Source organism: Perca fluviatilis, chromosome 22 (genome assembly GCF_010015445.1).
Source record: "Perca fluviatilis chromosome 22, GENO_Pfluv_1.0, whole genome shotgun sequence".
Lineage (NCBI taxonomy): Eukaryota > Metazoa > Chordata > Actinopteri > Perciformes > Percidae > Perca > Perca fluviatilis.
In genome coordinates, this window is record NC_053133.1 from 27,296,468 (window position 1) to 27,318,417 (window position 21,950).

The 21,950-nt window shown below is 39.6% G+C and overlaps 2 protein-coding genes across 2 annotated transcripts in view; both read right to left on the bottom strand.

The window, feature by feature from the left end:
* LOC120552569 (NLR family CARD domain-containing protein 3-like) overlaps nucleotides 1-21,950 on the bottom strand; it is a 1,238,648-nt gene that overhangs the window by 38,095 nt on the left and 1,178,603 nt on the right. The gene's annotated exons all lie outside the window — the stretch shown is intronic.
* Nucleotides 13,545-15,898, bottom strand: LOC120552593 (galactose-specific lectin nattectin-like). Its single transcript, XM_039790775.1, has 7 exons — nucleotides 15,813-15,898; nucleotides 15,625-15,700; nucleotides 15,439-15,489; nucleotides 15,204-15,313; nucleotides 14,931-15,050; nucleotides 14,382-14,490; nucleotides 13,545-13,966 (listed from the first exon to the last, which is right to left on the bottom strand). Exons 2-7 carry the CDS (start codon nucleotides 15,677-15,679, stop codon nucleotides 13,896-13,898), a joined length of 516 nt encoding a protein of 171 aa, XP_039646709.1. The 5' UTR covers nucleotides 15,680-15,700; nucleotides 15,813-15,898; the 3' UTR covers nucleotides 13,545-13,895.

The window sequence follows — 21,950 nt, forward strand, 5'->3', positions numbered from 1 at the left end:
ATTCTATACACCAACATGTGTCAAAGCTTACATGAAAACAGCATATTTATAAAGTTTGCTGACGATACAGTGTTGGTGAGCCTGCTACAGGGGGATGAGTCTGGCCATGGTCCAGTTGTAGAGGATTTTGTAACCTGGTGTGACGATTCCTATTTAAAGTTAAATATTACTAAAACTAAAGATATGATAATTGATTTTAGAACACGCCCTGTTGATCATGTCACTACGATTATTAAAGGGGAGGATGTGGATCAGGTAGAGAATTTTAAATATCTTGGTATTGTTATTGATTCAAAATTGTCATTCGAGCTGAATTGCGAAATGGTTTGCAAGAAGAGTCAACAGCGTTTGAGTTGCCTTAGGAAACTTGCAAAATTTCACGTTGAGAGACGCATGTTGACATTATTTTATTCTGCTTTTATTGAATCTGTTCTGTCATTCTCCATTGGGGTGTGGTATGGAAGCCTGTCGGTGAAGAACAAAAATTCTTTAAACCAAATTGTAAGGTGGGCGAGTAGAATAATAGGAGTAAATCAAAAGAATTTAGGAAGTATTTACACAAATCAGCTGTATCGGAAAGCAAGTACTGTCTTGAGTGATCTGTCGCATCCCTTACGAATTGATTTTAAGTTACTTCCGTCTGGTTGCCGGTTTGCAGCCTCAAGATGGAAAACAAGACGGTACAGGAATACTTTTGTTCCGGCCGCAATTGAAGTTTTAAATAATATCAGTACGAGAGAAGATTTAGTTCTTTCATAATTAACATGGATAGAGAACACCTATGTGTTGCGGTGCAGTTTGTCATGATGAGTATTGATGATTATTAATTATTACTTGTAAATTTGTATGTGGAATAATTGTATGTTGTTAAGTTTATTATGTGTGGACGACCAAATTCAAATTCTTTTTACTGCATAACGAATTTACCTACGGGTATGAAATAAAACGACCTTGACCTTGACACACACACACACACACACACACACACACACACAACAACACAAACAAACACACACACACACACACACACACACACACACACAGACTCAGAGACTTTGACAGTAAAATAATAAATGTTAGATTACCACTCACCCTGCCTCAGCCTTCAGTTTCCTCCTCCTGATCTCTTCTCTTCACACTTCTGTTAATTGTTGTGTGGTTTGTGTTGTATATTCTTCATATTCTTACTGAATACAAATTGCACTTTGTGACAAAGAATAAACTGAACTGAACTGAAATGGAGTCTCAACTTCCTGTTCTCATCGACCTGATCTGCTCCTCCCCCTCTTCATTTACAGGAAGTCAGCTGAGTTTATCTAAGAGTGTGTGTGTGTGTGTGTGTGTGTGTATGTGTGTGTGTGTGTGTGTGTGTTTGAGTCTCGGCTCATTGTTGATGTAACAGCTCCACCTGCTGTCCAAAGTAACAAACTACCAGCTGAAGGCTGACTTCACCAACAAACTACCAGCTGAAGGCTGACTTCACCAACAAACTACCAGCTGAAGGCTGACTTCACCATCTGGCCTTTCCTCTAAATTCCTGCCACTGGAAGTTACACTGACGAGGAATCTACCTCGGTGGTTGGTGCATACATACTGTACACAAACACATATATTAAACATTATTATGAAATAAACAATAAATATAGAAAGAAATATAAACTAAATAGCTGTTAAACATGAGAGAAAAGAGGCTGAATGTTTGAGTGCAGGATGGGTAAAACATAATATAGTCTATGTGCAGCGGGCAGATGAATAGTGATGATGTGTATAGTGAACATGATTAGGAGTTTATCTTAAAATATATATTCTTAGCTCTGTGACTCCAATGTTCAGAACATGAGAGGCAACAACTGAGGCTGGACTTGGAGAAAAAGTCCTGATTCATTAAGTTCTAGGGCTGCAACTATTCAGTATTTTATTATTCATTCATCTAAGTGTAACAGGCTGTATATAGGTTATGTTAAATTATAATATGTTTAAAATGTGACCAACAAACTTTATGATTCAACAGACACAGTGACGCAGTGGAAGAAGAACTCCAAACTATTAATACTACATGGTGAAAATACTCAGTCCATCGTCCTGCTCTGTTAGTAAATGTACTTGATGTAGAAGGAGCAGTGAGAGAGCTGATTCTCTGGAACATTACATCATGTCTTACTGCTGATTAAGACTTTGTGTGTAAACTGTGAATGTGCAGAGTAACACGCTGTCAGATAAATGGAGGACAAGAAGAAGTACAAGCTTTCCTTCTGAGATTAAAGTATTCAGACATGTTACTGTAGTAAAAGTACTCTAAGCATGTTGTTGAAGTATCAAACAGCAACTTACAGTTTCATCAAAAGTCCAAAATTGCGACGTAGAACAACTCAGGTGTTTTTTTCTGATGAGTCACAGCTCCACCTGACAGGAAGCAGACTTTCACAATAAGAGCTTGGTTCCTTCTCTCTGTGTGACTGTGGTTGTTGTTGTCAGTGTGTGTTCTTCCTCTGTCCCGTGAACGCCACACCAAAGACTTTCCACAAGTCTATGGCTGTTAGCTTTTAACACACACACACACACACACACACACACACACACACACACACACACACACACGCACAAACACACACACACACACACACACACACACACACACACACACACAATTTGACTGCGTTTAGAAATGAGTTCAAACACTTTCATTATGTTTAACAAAAAGGGAATTTACACGGTGCCAGATGATGTTTTAAAGAGTTTAAATTTTAAACGTTACAGACGAGTTAAATTACCTTCAACTGGAGCTCCACACGGAGAGAAGAAGCTGAGACACACACTCTGGAAAGTGAAAGTAAACTTTAAACAGGAAACAAGAGGAAACACCCAGAGAGGATCAACATTACCACACGACGTAATGACGTAGCTAGACGGAATGCAGTAGCAACCTAGCAACGGCAGTAAGCTGTGAGAAAGTGAAAATGGAACTTGTGAGCAGAAAAAGTTGTTGTTTGGCAGTACTTTTAGTCAAAAGAAGGACATTCAAGTCGCATGTTCAATTTGCAATGGCGATTTGTCTGGTGGTGACGAGGACCCTAAACTATACACAACATCGCCGCTGTTAAGACATTTGCGTATGAAACATCCAAAAGAATACGAGTTGTGCATGAAGGAATCTCCAGACAGCAGCCGAAATGAAGCAACTTCAGGTACAGCAAAGGAAGGACAGTCACAGCTAAAAACTAAAAACTGGTGTTAACCAGACAGCCTCTCCCGGGCTGTCAGCTGTTCTCTCGGTAAATGAGTCTTCCTACAGCGGGAGCGGAGCGACCGAACGGCCGGCTGCTGCTCGTTAGCTAACGGTAGCTTTCTAATTCCACCCCCCCAATATGTCTTCATCACACACTGGTTAGCGAAAGTTTGCAAAAGAAAATTGTCACTCATCTGGCGATAGCGATGTACTTTCCTACGATGTGAATAGAGCGTGGGGGTAGCCTACTTTATGGGATTATAAATCTAAAAGGCTAATATTTTGGATATTGGTAGGATCTTGAGATAGGGTAAACATAGGCTTTGTCAAAAATAGTTTTTCCCACTTGTGTGCCAGGCATAATGTTGCCTATTCTTTTTTATTTTTTACACTTAAATTACAAAGAAAAATGCACTGCTGTTGACTTTGTTTACTTCATTAATGTGTTTACTGTGTTAAGAGTGGGAGTAGGGTTCGGTTCGGGGTTTGGCAGAATCTTAACCAGTAGGTTCGGTATTCGGCAGAACACCAAAAATCTGGGTTCGGTGCATCCCAGGTTTTAACTGCTGTACTTCAGATTCACCTCTTAAATGGAATAAATAGAGACGTGGAAGACTGGACAGGGTTTTGGATATTAATAAGGGACTCATGTATCTCCATAAATACCTTTATTTGTCTGTTACATCCACGTGTGAATGGTTTAATGCGTCGTTTAGTAATGTGGATCAATCAACAGTGTTTTCCAAAGTTCCATATTGCCATGCACCTTAGCTCCATATAGGCCGACTGATAGGCCTATCTATGGGAGTCATGCAGGTTTATGAACAATATTTTCCCCTTTAATCTAGGTTACTTCCATCTGTCCATTCTCTGGTCTGACAAGGATGCCTCGTCTTTGCTAACCCGTCCCTCCCTGCCCTCTAACCTGATTTCTGTTTTAATTTGATTTAGTTTAATATGGCTTTTCAAATAACTGCTTTGTTCACCTGTCTATCATATAAGTTACAGAGGGGATACAGAAAATATCTGTCTGTTTTTCACCTGATATTATGTGTATCCCCTCCCCTAACAAGAAAAGGCTCTGTCCTGTCATCATGTGTGTTATTTCCAGAGTTTACCAGGTCACAATAGGGGAGGGGATACACATTATATCAGGTGAAAAACAGACAGATATTTTCTGTCTCCCCTCTAGAACCTTTGCTAGAAAACAGGAGCTGGTGGGGGCCCCCGGCAGACCCCGAGCAGCCGGACAAGTGGATGACTGTCTGAGGGAAGAGTAGCGCTAGTTCTAGACCAGGGAGAGACCTGACACGGGTCCTGGATGGAGCTGGGTGGTCCTGTGTGTAGCTGGGTGTTCCCGTGTGTAGCTGTGTGTTCCTGTGTGTAGCTGTGTGTTCCTGTGTGTAGCTGTGTGTAGCTGTGTGTTCCTGTGTGTAGCTGTGTGTTCCTGTGTGTAGCTGTGTGTTCCTGTGTGTAGCTGTGTGTTCCTGTGTGTAGCTGTGTGTTCCTGTGTGGAGCTGTGTGTTCCTGTGTGTATCTGTGTGTTCCTGTGTGGAGCTGTGTGTTCCTGTGTGGAGCTGTGTGTTCCTGTGTGGAGCTGTGTGTTCCCGTGTGGAGCTGTGTGTAGAAAATGTCCTGTTTTCCATCCCTGTTTCTGTCTGAGGAACAAACTCTCTCAGATCTGGCAACACAGAAGCTAACGTTCACAACGCCCTGACAACACTAATGGAATGACTTTTAGCTAAGTAATTAGACATAACGCCCATTTAGGAGACAGGAAGTGAGGAGTGTTTCATACTGTTGGTGATGTGACAGAAAATCTTTGATATACCGTATGCGTTCAAGGACATTAGAAAACCATTTTTCCCAGTGAAAACGTCATAATTCAGAGAATCAGGAAGAAACTGGGGCTAGATTTAGCTAACAAGAGTTTCCCAGGTGGTGACGCGTTGTTGACAGCTGATGTTTGATGGAGGCGACTTTGGTTCACTGAAAATATTTCAATGACAATAAACTGTTTATTGTGGACAAACGCCTCCGCCAAGAAACATACACAGACATAACATCTTCCAAATTATTCATAAATAGGCCCATTTATAAACCTTATAACGTGTCCTTTCCCGTTGGTTGTCCTGCAGATAACACAAACTAACACCTGTCCATGTGCTGTTTGGATGTGCATAAGAAAACAGCAACAATCTTTGTTATTTGTGGTCTCCATGGTTACACCGCCCAACAGTTGGTGGCAGTCATGCAACAAGTTGTTAAGCCAAAGCGCAATATAGCAGAAGAAGAAGAGACGCATCCCGACCATGTGAACGCTGGCAGTCGGATAAACAACGTAACACGGGACGGTCCCTATTATTCCCAGGAGGCATGAACGCGGTAAGAGCTCCAGTTGTGGTAACAACAGCCAGGTCCCCCCCCCCCCCCCCTGAAAGGAAAAAAAAACAAACACCAAGAGCCTCCACACCAACACCCCCCTCACCCAATCCACTTCTCTATACTCCTCAATCATCTAATCACAAAAAAAAAAAAAAAAAAAGATTCAACAACAACCCCTTCTCCCGTGAGTTAGTCGGGGCCCGAGGTGACTCTGACGTCCCTGAAGGTGGCACCGCTGTCGAGGAGCTGCATCAAATCAGTCAACACCTGAAGAATACATGAAATCTGGATATTTAAGAGAAAATAGATCAAAACAATCTGCAGGTTTTAAAACTTTGCACCCAAACAGATTTCATCTTCAATTCATGGAGATGAATAAAGTCCAACGTTGACCAATAAAGATGTGATAGCGATGCTTTTGTTGTTCAGCTGTAATACAGTATCGTTGACAGCTTTGTCACTCAAACATCAGAATGGGACTGTTGGTATGGGGGGCCCTGTTGTTGAACTGTGCATGCTACGCTAGTTACCTGTTCAAAAGGAAAGCTAACAAGTGGTTTCAAAATGGTCCAATGGGACGGAGAAGGGAAGAAAGAAGTGCTTCCCTTCTTGTTTGATGGTGTTCTGCTAGCAGGGAGGAGGAGTTCGCCTCTTTTTCTAACAGCTCTGGATGGAAAACCAGAAGACAAGAGAAGGGATTTTTAAACCAGCTAGGGTTGGCTACCGTTCATCATCACAGAGAGCACCGGCTACTGATACAGAGAGCTGAAATTCTCTCCCTCTTTTTATTTCAGTTGTTAAAATAATTCCAATCCTATTTCTTCTATTTAGTTGGAACATTGTCATTTATTTAGACATTAACATTTGACACACCACACAAAATAAAGCCCCTCCCATACAACCTATTAAATCAATTATTAATTAACTGCACTCTTAACTGTTACTCTTGTTGTTGTATCTTATTCTCTATTAGCTTTTTACCTCTTTTTAATTGCTCTTTAATTTAGTTTGATGTAAAGCACTGTGAATTGCCTTGTTGCTGAAATGTGCCATAGAAATAAAGTTACCTTTCAACCTCTAGCCTGGTAACAACAACAACTCAAACTAACTCAAGAAATCCAAAAGGAATAAAATCTACCTTTTTTCAAATGGTTCTCCTTCTTCTTCTTTTGATGAATTTTCATTTTTTTTATGACTCATGGGGGGGGGGCACGAGAACTTAAAAAAAAAAATCCTCTGTGCCGTGAATGGGAGTGAACAGGCTCTCTGTAGACGGCTCTGGTTCAGTCTTTCTAAACTAGGTTTTTAATAAACTGTCTGTACACTTCCAAAGTTCTCAATGCTTGGGTTCCATGTAGGGACCCTCATTCTGCTACCGTTGAAGTGTGCTGCTACTTTGAGCCTCGTTAGTGCTACAGAATAGAGATTTATTGTGACTTTACCCGTGCCCCGACGACTAGCGTTAGAATAAGCATCAGAAACTGTGACCACAGAGGGCGCTGCTGCACATCGTCTGCCCGTGCGTGGGAGACAATGGAGGGAGAAGAATAGCCTCTACGCTAACGGTGTAAACATGAATCATTACATCCACGGGTCCTACCTGGAGGAGGAGGAGGAGGGAGGAGGAGGAGGGGAGGAGGAGGAGGAGGAGGAGGAGGAGGAGGAGGAGGAGGGATTTCATTCGCTGCTCCAACGCGCCTGCTCCCATCTCTCCACGCTTTTTTCCCTCTCTTCTATTCTGGAGGCCCCCCTCCTTCTTTCTTTCACCTCCCCCCCTTACTTTTTCTGGAGATGGTCTGTGCCTTTTTTTTTTCTTTTTCTTTTAACAAACTTCTACCTCTTCTTTTTGAGGCCTCCTTTATCTCCTCCTCTCCCAGGCCTGCTTCTCTCCTCCTCTCCCCTCCCACCTCTTCTCTCCTCCTCTCCCCTACTGCCTCCCTCTCTCCTCCCTCTCCCCTACTGCCCTCCCCTTCTCTCCCTCCCTTTCTCTCCTCCTCCCCCTAGCCTCGCTTCTCTCTCTCCTTTCCTCTCCCTACTGATTCTTCTCTCCTCCTCTCCCCTACTGACTTCTTCTCTCCCCTCCTCTCCCCTACTGCCTCCTTCTCTCCCCCTCCTTCTCTTTCCTCTCCCTACTCTCGCCTCTCTTCTCTCCTTTCTCCTCCTCTCCCCTACTGACTTCTTTCTTCTCCTCCTCTCCCTTACTGACTTTCCAGGTTGAGCAGCACCTCTGCTTCCACCCGGGCCGTCCCTCTCTCCCTTCCCTACGTGGAGAAGGGAGAGGCCAGACGGGAGGAACAGGGGTGATGCTGCTGCTGCTCCGTTCTCTCCTCACCCTCCCTCAGCACCGTTCTCTCTCTCTCTCTCTCTCTCTCTCTCTCTCTCTGTCTCTCTCTCTCTCTCTCTCTCTCTCTGTCTCTCTTCTTCTCTCTCTCTCTTCTCTCTCTCTCTCTCTCTCTCTCTCTCTCGTCTTTTTGGGCCCTTCCCATTTCTGCGAAAGCAGACTGTCCTGAAGGTTAGATTTAAATACAACAAAGCTGTCTCGCTCATTGGTCAGAGATTTAGGTTTAGTTAGAAGTAACGCGTGTTACTGTAATCCCGATTACTTTTTCCAGTAACGAGTAAAAGTAAAGGATTACAATTGCAAAACCAGTCATTAGATTCCTGTTCCTTCCCCGTGAGCAGGCTGTGTTAAGCGTTACTTCATGGTGATGTTGTTTGTGAGACTGTCCTGCTGACTGAGTGGACGATGACGCGGTGAGCCGCGACGTCAGCGGTAAACTACCGCCATGTGTAGTGTTGAACAAGAGACAACATGGAGCGGGACAGAGCAGGACCGCGCAGCCTTTAATGCTCGGAAGTACCCACATTACTTTGAGTTGGACTCGGTGTAAAGGAGAGAACAAAAACATCAGCGTCTGCTGTCCACGCTGATGGGAAGAAAGCGTTTATCTACAGCCAAACATTCACCTCAAATCTGAGCCAGCACCTAGCAAGCTGGGACAGGAATGTGGAACCCTCACTTACAATAACGCAGCACTTCATTGTTATTAGAACAGAAAAAAATGCTACTACAAGTAGGAGGATGCTACAAACCCAGCAATAAAAATAGCTTTTTCACTGTTAGTCTGCTTTGTTCCACGTAATGCATCAGATAAAAGCACTCCAACAGTTTGAAAGTGCTCCTGTCGAGTCCTGTGGATCTGACTTTGTGTGAAGCCTTCAGAGTTTGTAAATCAGTTAACGTATCTACAATAATGAATACTTAAAGTCATGTTGGACCATTTCTTCACCTATATACACTTTTAAATGTCTGAGTTCCTTTAGCCACCTTTTAATTATCTGTAACCACTATCACTGAGCTTAATGTACTTAACCCAATTTATATCAAGATATGTGTATATATATATATATATATATATATATATATATATATATATGTATATATATATATATATATATATTAAGAGCTTTTAAGTAAATTGCATGTGGCAGTTAGATAAATCTTAGATCACTTATTCAACACATAACTTTTCGCACCTTAGCTCTGATACCTTCAGCAAAGGGAATAAACATCACTGCATTAACTAATGCTAATTAGTGTACCCTTATTGTAAAGTGTTACCCTGAATATTGTGTATGAAGTTTCATGTAGACTGTCGTACAGTGGTTTCACAATATTACTTTATCTTGAAGCCCACAAGTCATGTGTTTTTGGCACAAACATTATACAAAAGTATTGTATGCGTAAATTATGCGTAAATGATGAAGCTACCCACCACAGTATCGATCCACCCATCCCTAGTAGTGATTTTATTTATTTAACCTTTATTTAACCAGGAAAGTCCCATTGAGGTTAAAAACCTCTTTTTCAAGGGAGTCCTGATAAGTAGCCTAATAAATTCATTGCTTCTTTGCATGTTTAAAGCTAGAGTGCGTGATTTATGTCTCCCCCATGAGGAATTCTAAGTAATGACAACAAAACTGTCGGCGTGTTCACATGATACATATGGAATGCCGTTTTATTCGCAATTAAATAAATTAATAAATACATTACTTAAATACTTAAAAACATGAATAAATAAATATGCCTTTGAAATACATTATGAAATAAATAAATGAGGCAATAAATACATAAATAATTAAATAAATTTAATTATTTCATGGTACTTTTATTTCATAAGTCCATATTTATTTATTTCAAGAGATTTTTATTTTTTAAGTCCACATTTATTTATTTCAAAAGGTTTTTTTTTATACACCCCTTTATTTATTTTTAAAAACATTTTTTTTTAAAAAGACCTCTTTTTTTTTTTATTCCAAAATTTTTTTTTTTCAACACCTTTTTTTTTTTTTTTTTTTAAAAAAGATTTTTTTTTAATTAGGTTTTTATTTATTTTAACAAAATTTTATTTTATTTATATATTCATTTATTTTTATTAAATTATTTTTTTTTTTCCTATTTTTTTATTTTTTTAAAACTATTTTTTTTTTATTTCCCAATTTCTTATTTTTTAATTTTTTTTTTTTTTTTTTTTCAAAATTTAATATTTTTTTTTTTTATTTTTTTCTAATTTATAAAATATTTAAAGGAGGGGTGGCGGTGTTTTCTTTTTATTTCAAACCAAATGAAGGTGAATGTGATTTTTAGAAAAATAAGGATATGGATTGGATTAACTTTTAGCCTGTTTTTTTTTTTATTTTTTTTTTTTTTTTTTTTATTTATTTTTTTATTTTTTTTTTTTTTTTATAATTTTTTTTTTTTTTTGTTATCTTATTTTTTAAATATATTATTTCTTTTTTTTTTTGTTTTCTTTCTCCGTCTCGTTGGCAAATGATTTCCTCGGCACAGCTACCAGAAGACTTCACACTTTCAGACACGTTGCTCACGTCACGTCTACGTTGTCTCTCTCAGTTGGAGGCTGCGTAAAGGAAGAGATCACCGGAAAAGTGCTTCTAACATCCTTCACTGGTCTCCGTCCAGAGACACGGGCTCTGTTGGTCCATTATATACTGTCTATGGTTGCACCGTCGGACCCATGGATGTATTAGCCTGGTTGGTGCGTAACTGCTTACGGACCTGGATGTGACTGAGTGGGAGACGTTAGCGGACGTAAATGAGCTGTTATCCCTAAAAAATGACTTGACTGATGCAGAGTGCGCACCGGCATCTGAAGCTTTGCTAGTTAAGCTGCAAAAGCAACAATGATCCAGGGATGCAGCAGTCAGGACCAGCTTTGTGACAAACCACAAAATCGCCAAAACAGTAAGCCATTTTTTGAATGGGAGTTTATTAGAGAGTGTTTGGTGGTCTCTGCTGCGCTAATATGCCCAGAGGAAAAAAAAAGAGACGTTTGAGAATGTGTCGCCTGACATAAAATTCATATTGAGCAGAATTGTGTTTAGCCTATTGGTCCGGCCCTCCACAACAGTCCCTGATTCTCATGTGGCCCCTTGGGAAAATGAATTGCCCACTCCTGCCAGGACAAGGTATGTAGGAGACCTGCTAAATTAATTCACATACATCTAATTAGCTCATACTTAGGTGTAGAAGATAGCTGCTAGTCTGGGCTGCGAACATTAGGGTATGTTTATATTAATATAATTAACAGTCTATGGGTCTAACCCATTTATGGAGTCAAAACACGTGATTTGGCCTTGATTTGCGTTATAACTGTTGTTCATGTTTGTGAAGAAAAGAAGGATGGCCCTCAGAACTAACAATGTATGGTACTTTTACTTTCAGTTGATTATTTGAAAACATGTTATGGGATGGTCCGAACTAAAATTGCACATTATACCTTTCTAAGGGTCTTAAATAACATGTGTGACATGTGTTATGTTGTTATTACATGTGTATAGATGTTTCTTTAATTAAAAACAAAATAGTTTTGGATTTATGACCCCTTGTCCTATTTTCACTACATTGGAGAGACCCCCCCCCCCTCGTTTTACAGAACTACTTATTACTTTTACTTGAGTAATTTTTCAGATAGGTATTTTTACTTGTACTTATAATATTATAATCAAAGTATTGGTACTTTTACTTGAGTACAATATTTTAGTACATTTTCCCCCTCTGGATTGGGGTGATCCTTCCCTGAGATCCCACACCCCTTGACCCTGTCCCTCCACTGGTAAGGCCTCAGCACTCATTTCCCTTATTTTAGTGTGTATGGTATTTTAAACTTGATGTTTTTTTAGTAATTGTATAAATAAAATTGTCTTTAACGAAACTACGTCTCTGGCTTTGTGCATAAGTCAAACCTGTGTGCTTTCTGTATTTTAGTTGTTTAACTGTCGAGCTAGTCAAATCCTATTCTCGGGGTGAAATTCCCCGGGTGGCGTTGCCGGTGTCTTCCTTGGGTCTGGGCATTGAGCGGCCAAAAAGGCGCTCCACACCAAAAACAAACACACTGTAAATGAGTGATATGGTGAACTTGTCACCAACCGGGACGAAGAAAAGCGTCTGGAGGAAGGTGATCTGACCACGGCCGTGATTGCAGCTGAGGATGCTTAACGTCACCCTGCTGTAAATGACATTAGACCGGGGGATCGCACAGCCAGGCCACAGTGGGGGAGTCAGCTGATAAGGGTCCATGCAAGAACTTTACTCTTATCTCTGTCTCGTAGAAGAACAAAAATGTGAATAAATGGATCACCAAATCTAAAGTTATACAGGACATTGGTTTATTTTTAGCCCAGAAAACATGTTCGCCCTCAGTGGCTTATTTAGATATATTAAGTCACTACAGATATGACTACATTATTTTGACCATATGTGCAAGTGTGAAAACTGTGTGGATACATGCGTGTGTGTTTTTATGTGTGTGCTTGGCCATGGGTTGTGTATTTGGCCGGCTGCATTACTCTTCTGAGCCACTGTATGAGAGCTGCAGTAATGATTGTTTGAACCCGGCTTGTTGGCTGGTATTTGAAATATACTAATCAGAGTTCTATGGTGCTGTTGTATCGGCAACTTTAAATCAATCTCTCTCTTTCGCTCACTTAGTAAACCGCGGAGGTGGGTGGGCATCTGCGCAAGTGTGTGTAATGTTAGGCTATTTGTGTCAAGGGAAACTCAAAATCTCAGAGCACCCTCACTAAAATGTCCAGCAACCCCAAAGCACCAGCAAAATAACATCTCTGGCGCCGCCACTGCTTCTTAAAGGCTCAATTGAGTATTGCCAGGTCACATGTTTTTATCTTCTTAAAAAAAAAAAAATCTTCAAGCAGTGAGACTAGTTTAGTTTAGTTTATTAGTCTATTATGTCGTGGAGCAGCTTTAGCCTCAACGGCTGATTTCCAGCTGTAGTCCCCGCTTAAAAACAACCAAAAAAAAAAAACAAAAAAAAAAAAAAAAAAAAAAAAAAAAATACAGCTGACAATAGACACCCAAAATAAAATAGTTAACAAAATAAAAAAAATTACAATACAACTTAAAAAACAAAAAGCCCAAAAAAAAAAATAAAAAAAAAAAAAAAAAAGAACAATGACACTGTGTGTGGATTTCTTTCATTTTATTTTATGATGTTTTTATCTCTCTTTTTCTGTGATGGCTGCGATCATAGGTTGCTACAACATATGAGACTGTACTACTTATTCAGGTCATTTTATTATGCTGTATCTAAATTATTTATATATATTTTTTGAGAATATTTATAAGAATATTTATATATCATTTTGTCTGTACTTTGTACTTTTAAATGCACAGGACAATAAACTTGAAACTTGAATTGGTCTGGAATTGCACTGATCAATACTCATAAAACGTCAAAGTGTTGGAGACACATATAGGCCATTGATCTACTGAGATGTTGCAAAAATAAATGAATTAACTCCCAGGAATTGTGGTGTAGAGTATTATTTCATGGTATTATGGAGCACTTTGAGATACAAGATTTTATTAAGGTGGTACACAAACTCAAAAACAAACTTGTTTCAATGCTTGAGCCTTTTAATTATGCATGATACAAGAAAGACAAATCACTGAAGAATAGACTTAATAGGCATAAAGCATCCTTTCCATAACCATTCAATCTGCTCTTTAAAGCACAAGGCCCTAAGAAACAGCTCCTGTTTATGTCACTTGTCACCTCTTTCCTTGAGTAGCGTTACAGCGATAGCTAAGAAATATTTGATTAGAGAGTTAAAGACTTTAGGTTATGGATGAGACTGAAGACACAAATACAGATGAGGACACAAACATGGACACAAACGCACATCTTCCAATGTTTGCGCATCATGGTAAGTAGCCCTACTTCATGCCTCTGTGTTGGTGCAGGAATCATCCTTGTTTCTTGACACAGACAAATCCTCTCCCAACATTGCAGTTGTCGTCGTCCCAGCACTTATGATCTGTGAGTACCAAAGACACAGGAGTCAGTCAGCATGACACAAACCAACACCTGACACTGAAACAAAACCTAAAACTATGCAGACAACAGGCAGAAAAAACGTTAGCTGTTGTCCGTACATTGAGAGACCATACATTTCTAGATTAATAATGTTAATGTTAAAAATATATAGTATCAATGTTTAGTAAGTTATGCAATTCTGTGCATTGCTAATAGTTAAATGATTTGATAAACCCACATTTGACCCAAAAAGTCAATCAATCATCAAATCTATTATTTTAAAAGCAATCACTGGCCTATCTGCCACTTACCGTATTTCCAAAAGTTGATGGATATATTTAACACTCTTTTTTTTACAATATGTCTAAAATCACACTTTATTATGATATAAAGGTAAACATTGTCTTTTTATTTACCTGAGTAATTGATTTGTAGACAGTGCTGACCTCTGCTGTTATTAGGCTCTCCTCCACACCAGTTGACATAGTTGAAATGTGTACCATCAGACCAGAACCAAAATCCCTCCTTTAGAAGACAAAATGGTTTTAGAACATTGTATGAGTGATGAAAAAAATCTTAAAGTTGAATATCTCTGGGACTCGACACAGAGGTCATAGGTTGGAATCCGACCTGCGGCAGGTTTCCTGCATGTCTTCCCTCTCTCTCTCTCCCCTTTCATGCTGTCCTTGTGATTAAAGGCAGTAATGCCCATAAAAAGTCAAAAATCAGAATTCCTCTGGGCGCTCGGGTAGCTCAGTTGGTAGCTCACATGTTTATCCCTCGACACAGAGGCCAAGGGTTTGAATCGGACGTGCAGTGATTTAGTACATGCCTTCCCTCTCTCTCTCCCCTTTCATATCCAAGCTACCCCAGTGGTTAAAGGCACAAATGCCCAAAAATTGATCTTAAAAAAAAAATAAAACACACAAACAATTCAAATACCTCTAAGACCTTGTTGAATTTACCTGTTGTGCATCAGAGCCTCCGATCCATGCCAACTTGTGGCCTGCCAAATGCTGAATCCAATGTTCCTCATCTCTGTTGTGCACAGATGCTAGGTGTGCGTGTGAAGCGCGACAGGATCTCTACAGTGAAGACACACATACAGAGAGTTGCCAAGAACAAAAACCTGAGTAATATGAGAAAACAGAAGAAGATGCAAAATGTGTGTGCAAAATGTACAAGTCAATTCAAGCAGAATAAACACAGAGAATAAGGACTCAAATCATCCTGACTACCTCAGCCACAGCCCAGCTGGTGGATCCTGGGAAGTAGCGGAAACAGCGGCCTCCGTACACAGACCAACCATTTTCACAGTGTGTGGACCTCTTGACAACATGATCTTCTCCTGACATAGACAAGCAAGGGCAATGTTGAATCTCAATTTTACAGATGAAATGTAAAAAAATGTAATCAAAGAAAAATATATATAGCCTGATGTGCTTTACTGTAATAGAAATCTGAGAAACTCACTTGGTTGAATTGTTTGTCCTCCCACAGCAGCGGCCTCTGCCTCTGGAAGAACTGGACCATTTGACACAAGAGTAAGTGACTTTTGTTGTTCGTGTTGCCACAAAAAATGTATTCAATCTCTTTTCCCTCTCTCTCTTAAACAGTAAATATTCAGAGTACATACACTGCTTAATCACTCCTACTCACCAGTAGTCAGAGCCATCATGGCTGCAACAAGTACGGACACAGCTAGCATCTTCATGGAGAAGTTGATGAAGGCGACCTTCAATAGAAAGAAACAAACATGTTAATAAGACTTGTATACAGAGAAGAATTACCCTTAGCGACTGTCAATCCATTAAAGAGAGGACAGAAAATAAGAGTTTATAGCAAACCTTTTGCAAAATGATCTTCTTCCTTTGCAGTGTCACAGAAGTATCTAACAGGAGAAAACATGCCTCTTATATACAGTTGCTTATCCTGCCAGAACCCGGATCTGAGGTCACACACACTGCATGCACGAAAACGCAAACACGAATATGCATCATTTCAGTCATAATGTCTGTATTTGTCTAGTGATGTTTGCTGAGTATAGCGTAACAAAAATAGATCAGATATCAAGAACAATGGATAACCAAACAATAAGTTGCCACTTCTCCCTGTGCTATAGAACTTCAGGGACATAAGTATTATTGGAAATTGCACACACGGAAGAGGCAGAAGTTTATTTACATAACAATTAGTTAAAATGTGTTTTTTATAAAATGTTGCAAGCCTCTATAGAACAGCTTCATTGTTCCTTGGACTAGGTAAGTCCCAGGAACTTGACACAAGGGATAGAAAATGATTGTTGTTCAGTTGAGATCTGGCGTCTGTAAAGGCCTTAAAGCTGTTTCACGCTATGTGCGTTCAGCGCGGTCGGGGCGCATGGTCGCGCTGAACCGTCTGGTCTTTCATACTGATTGCGGTCAGAGCAGCTCAATCATAGAACAATATAATACAAAACACTAACATCAGATGTAATTACAGAAACTGCATTATTTTATGTGTCAGGTCTGCCCTTAAACAATAGACAATAGTGATTGTATTGATCATAGATTGTGTTTTGCACTGCAGTTTCTCTTACAGTTTTTCACAATCGCTATGACACTTTTTTCAATACTTTTAACAACTTTCCTAAACTCTTAACGCACCAACACACCTACAACACACGATTGGCAAAACAGTTAATTTCATGCTCAAAATCACACATTGTAAACTAAACTCCAACACTGATTTTCAAAATACAATAAATCACTAACACAATACACTATGTTTACCAAAACAATGCAATCATGTCTCAAAATCAAATACTTCTTCCAAAACACTAACACATGTTCTCTCCCAACAGGAACATTTAGTCAATCATAGAACAATGACATAAAAAACACTAACATCAGATGGAATTACAGAAACTGCATCATTTTACAGTTTTTTTCAATCGCTAACAAGCGCTTACCCATACTTCGGATACTTTTTCTAAACTCTTAACACAGACTGACACCTACAAAACAAAACTGGCCAAATGGATAATTTTCTTCTCAAAAACACATTTTGTTAAATATATACTAACTCTCCATTTCGAGACAGAACACGTTTCTCTTCACACACTGACTTTACCAAAACACTGGAAATCTGACTCCAAATGAAATGATTCTGTCAAAGAATAACACTTGTTTTCACTTCACAAGGTACATGCAGTCAATAAAAGTACACCAGGTTTCAAAATACTGGCTATTGTTGACATTATAAAAACTGCATAGATTTATGTTTCATGTATTTGCAAAACATGCAATCCACCTTTTACACTAAATGTCTTGGTTGGGAACTGTGTGTCCACATGTACAACAATGTTCACATTCAAACACATTTCAGTAAAAAGCAAATCAGTTTTGTTTCCTTACTGTTTACTAAAGGAAGTACAGTAGAAACACAGTATACAGTAATAGAACAGAAAAAGTTTTACAGTAATGCTTACAGTGAACAAAATATCCATGAAACACAAGAGCATTCTGTAAAAAAAAAGAACCAGCAAAAAGCCCAGATAAAAAAGGGGGAACAAAAAAGCACAAAATGACTGTATCTAATCCCTGCGATCTTCAGGGTTAGGCCACATGTTTTCATCAACATCACATCTGATATCATCCAAGGCGATGCACCTGGGATAAAACCTCTTGGCATGTCGGATCCACCCTTGGCAATCATGACCTGTGATATCCCTGCATCCAGCATCCATGGCTTCAAGGAGGGACATCTGGTCACAAGCCTTCCACCTCCATGCAGAAAATAACTCCTCTATGGGGTTGAGGAAAGGTGAATAGGGTGGAAGGAAGAGACTTACCAGTCTTGGGTGGTCTTCAAACCATGTTGTTATTGCTTGTGAATGGTGGAAAGCAACATTGTCCCAGGAAATGACAAAGGTCCTCATGTTTTCACCCTCCTGGTCCTGCTCTGGTACCAGGCGCTGGTGGAGATCACTGAGAAAGGCGAGGAGGCGCTCTGTATTATAGGGTCCAACCTGACATTTGGGAAGGAGTAATCCTGCATTTGCCATTGCTGCACACATGGTAATGTTTGCCCCTCTCTGTCCTGGCACATCAACTGTGGCCCTCTTTCCAATTAGATTTCGTCCACGTCGACGCCTTTTGGACAGATTGAATCCTGCCTCATCTATGTAAATGAATTCATGAAGGGCCTGGTTGGCCTCCAATTCCATAACTCTCTGAAACAAAGTTTATGTATATCATGTCATTATTGTATATCATACTGTACTGTAACCTATTACTGTGTAGGTTATCTACTATCTTATAGAACTGGACATTGAGTTGAATATACACTATACCGGGACATATTGTGGTCGTAGCTCCTTACCTCTCTCACTGTTCCTCTCAAAGGGAACAGTGAGAGCTGCTTCATCCCCACTCTGTGTTTAGACAATGTCCGCGTAATGGTTGGGAGGCTGATGCTTTCGATATTGTTAAATATCTCATGGTCCTCCACAATTCGAGCTTGAATTTCACTCAGTTTTATTGCATTATTTGCAACAACCATTTCTACAATGGCAAGCTCTTGGTCATTATTGAGGAGCTTTCCTCTTCCCCCAGAGGGTGGAAGATGTTGCATTCTTTAGAGGGACAAAAGAAATTCAACATATGCATTACTGTATGACCTTATTGACATGTCAAGTGAGAATAGAAACAATCCATGTAAAATGCAATACTTACCTGTTGGTTTGTTGAAAGATTGCCTCCATATAATGGAGGCAACCGTTGACCGCCTCAACTTGTGTTGCCCTCTTTCACCAAGAGGCTCTTGAGGCGATTGATTAAAGCCGGATGACGCATTAGTTACCATCACCTCTTTTGTCCAGCTTGCTTTTAAAGCGCGTCAACAGCCCCATTCTCACCCGGCCTGCTCTTATTTTTTCTCCCCCCCCCCTCTTCCTCTCTCTCCCTCTCTCCCTCCCTCTCCCTCCCCTCCTTCCCCCCCTCCCTCTCCCTCCCCCTCTCCCCCCTCTTCCCCCCTCCCCCCCCTTCTTCTCCCCCCTCTTTCTCCCCCTCTCCTTCACTCCTCCTCCCTCCTTCTTTTCCCACCTGCCTCCTCTCCACTGCTCCTCGTCCTCTCTTTTTCCGCTCTCCTCTCTCCTTTTCATCCTCCCTGCTTCTCCTGATCCTCCGCTCTTTCCCCCCTCCCCCCTTCTCTCCCCATGCTCCCCTCACTGCTCCCTCTACCTCCCTTACTGCCTTCGGCCCTGCTCCTTATCACTGCGCGGCACCTCTCACTGCTCTTCACCTCCTCCATCTTCACCGTTCCCGCGCTTTCGCCCTTGTGTTTTTTTCTTTTTCTCTTTCACACCCCTCTCCCCCCCCCCTCCCCTTCCTCTTCTTTCTCTTCCTATTATATTGTTTCCAAACACATCACCCTCAAAGTCCTTCTTTTCTTTTTAAAAAGAAACAACCCCTGCCACTGAGCTACGCCAGACTGGAATCAGCTGTGGGGGTTCCACTTTACCCAACAGAAATCAGCTGTGTGTCATTTTTTCAATTGTCTTTTTTTTTTTTTTTAGCTGAGATATTTGTTTTTTTGAACTAATATCATTGCAGAAGCAGATGTTTTTATACTGTATCTAAGGTTTGGATAATTGTTTTTGCTGTTGTGGGATGTTGTGTGTTAACATTGGTAAATACTACACAAACAATCCATCATTTTGTTGGGAGGTATAGCTTGTCTGTTAAGAAAATGTAAGCGTTGTGGAAATGTGTTCACTGACTGCATATTGTGTGAAAAAGACATGAAATATGTGAATTGTATGGCCAAAAAAGACTGATGCTGTGCTAATTGTGTTTAGAGTTTTGAAAATGTGACAACTGTTTGGACAAATGCTTGTTAGCGACTGAAAAAAACTGTAACCATGGGTTGTCAATGGACTTTGAACAGTACATGCGTATGGGTAAATATGAAATAAGTAAATGTTCACACTTCACACCAGGTTATTTTAATGTTTAAATACATAACACATTCTTCACACAAATTATAAGGCAGTAGTCTGATGTGACATTAACCAGTGACATTCAGGTCCAGGGTTTTTAGCAGATTATGTTTGGTCTTCAGATTTGTTTTTTTGTTTGCTATGTCGTTACCCTAATCAAGAAAAAGAGTTCTTCATTCTTATGGTAAATATGATTGAGCCTTCTGACGTATTTCGTCTTTCTGTATATGATAATAATATTTGGACACCGTCTCTTATACTGTGTGAGACTGATTCAATTTCTTTTTATTTCCTTTTATTTAACACTTGCCACTATTAAAAAGTTTTTTTTTTGTACCTCTTTGAAAAAGAGCATTTAAGCAATAGACACGTATATCCATATGTTTGAATCATAAGAAGTAAAGTTTGATTATGTGATTATTTCTAAGATATGTTTGATGTTTGGATCTTTAAAAGTAAAATTTATATATATATCGCAATATATCGAAAGTGTCGCAATAAGTATGCGCAATATTTAGTTTATATTGTGGAGCGCTGCGTCCCGTCTGTTGGCTGTGTGGCTTAGTTGTGTTTGATTTATAGCTTGAAACGCTGTAATGATCATATTTCATTGGCCAGTCCGACCAGTAGAACATGTCCTGTTCTGTAGACATGGTCCTTATTTATATATTTTATACTGTCCAACCAGTAGAACATGTCCTGTTCTGTAGACATGGTCCTTATTTACAGTATATATTTTATACTGTCCAACCAGTAGAACATGTCCTGTTCTGTAGACACGGTCCTTATTTATATATTTTATACTGTCCAACCAGTAGAACATGTCCTGTTCTGTAGACATGGTCCTTATTTACAGTATATATTTTATACTGTCCAACCAGTAGAACATGTCCTGTCCTATAGACATGGTCCTTATTTATATATTTTATACTGTCTAACCAGTAGAACATGTCCTGTCCTGTAGACATGGTCCTTATTTATATATTTTATACTGTCCAACCAGTAGAACATGTCCTGTCCTGTAGACATGGTCCTTATTTATATATTTTATGCTGTCCAACCAGTAGAACATGTCCTGTCCTGTAGACATGGTCCTTATTTATATATTTTATGCTGTCCAACCAGTAGAACATGTCCTGTCCTGTAGACATGGTCCTTATTTATATATTTTATGCTGTCCAACCAGTAGAACATGTCCTGTTCTATAGACATGGTCCTTATTTATATATTTTATACAGTCCAACCAGTAGAACATGTCCTGTTCTGTAGACATGGTCCTTATTTATATATTTTATGCTGTCCAACAAGTAGAACATGTCCTGTTCTGTAGACATGGTCCTTATTTATATATTTTATGCTGTCCAACCCAATTAGCTCTGAATAATGGAACATGTAGAACTAAACTAAAGCATAAACAAATGTGTTTTGATGGACTATGATCATTAACGAGTTGTTGAACCCTCGTACACATCCGTTGATCACAGACATTCCTGTGTGGCGTACCTGAGGCGGGGATCGAACCCGCGTCTCCTGTTTACCGCTCGGTGTCCTTGCAGACAAAAGAAAGATTACACCCAGTTTGTCTGTTCCTTTGGATGTTTGAAGAGACAGGGAAATATTAGCTGCAGCTAAAGTTTCAAATACATAATTACTTTGTCACTTCACTGTATTCTGTTATCAGATCTTTAACTAGGATGTGTGGTTGTGTTATTCCTGCAGAGCACAGAATGTATATAATAGCATCATATACTTAAGCCTCATATCTATACTATAGCATAATATCTATACAATAGCATCATATCTACATTATAGCATCATATCTACACTATAGCATCATATCTATACTATAGTATCATAACAATACTATAGCATCATATACTAAAGCCTCATATCTATACAATAGCATAATATCTATACTATAGCCTCATATCTATACTATATAGCCTCATATCTACACTATAGCATCATATCTATACTATAGTATCATGTCTATACTATAGCATCA

Coding starts and splice junctions, on each gene's coding strand:
- LOC120552593 (XM_039790775.1), bottom strand. CDS start 15,679: ATGAAGATGCTAGCTGTGTCCGTACTTGTTGCAGCCATGATGGCTCTG. Junction 15,314..15,438: donor AGGACAAACAATTCAACCAA/GTGAGTTTCTCA, acceptor TGTCTATGTCAG/GAGAAGATCATGTTGTCAAG. Junction 13,967..14,381: donor TCTACAAATCAATTACTCAG/GTAAATAAAAAG, acceptor TGGTACTCACAG/ATCATAAGTGCTGGGACGAC.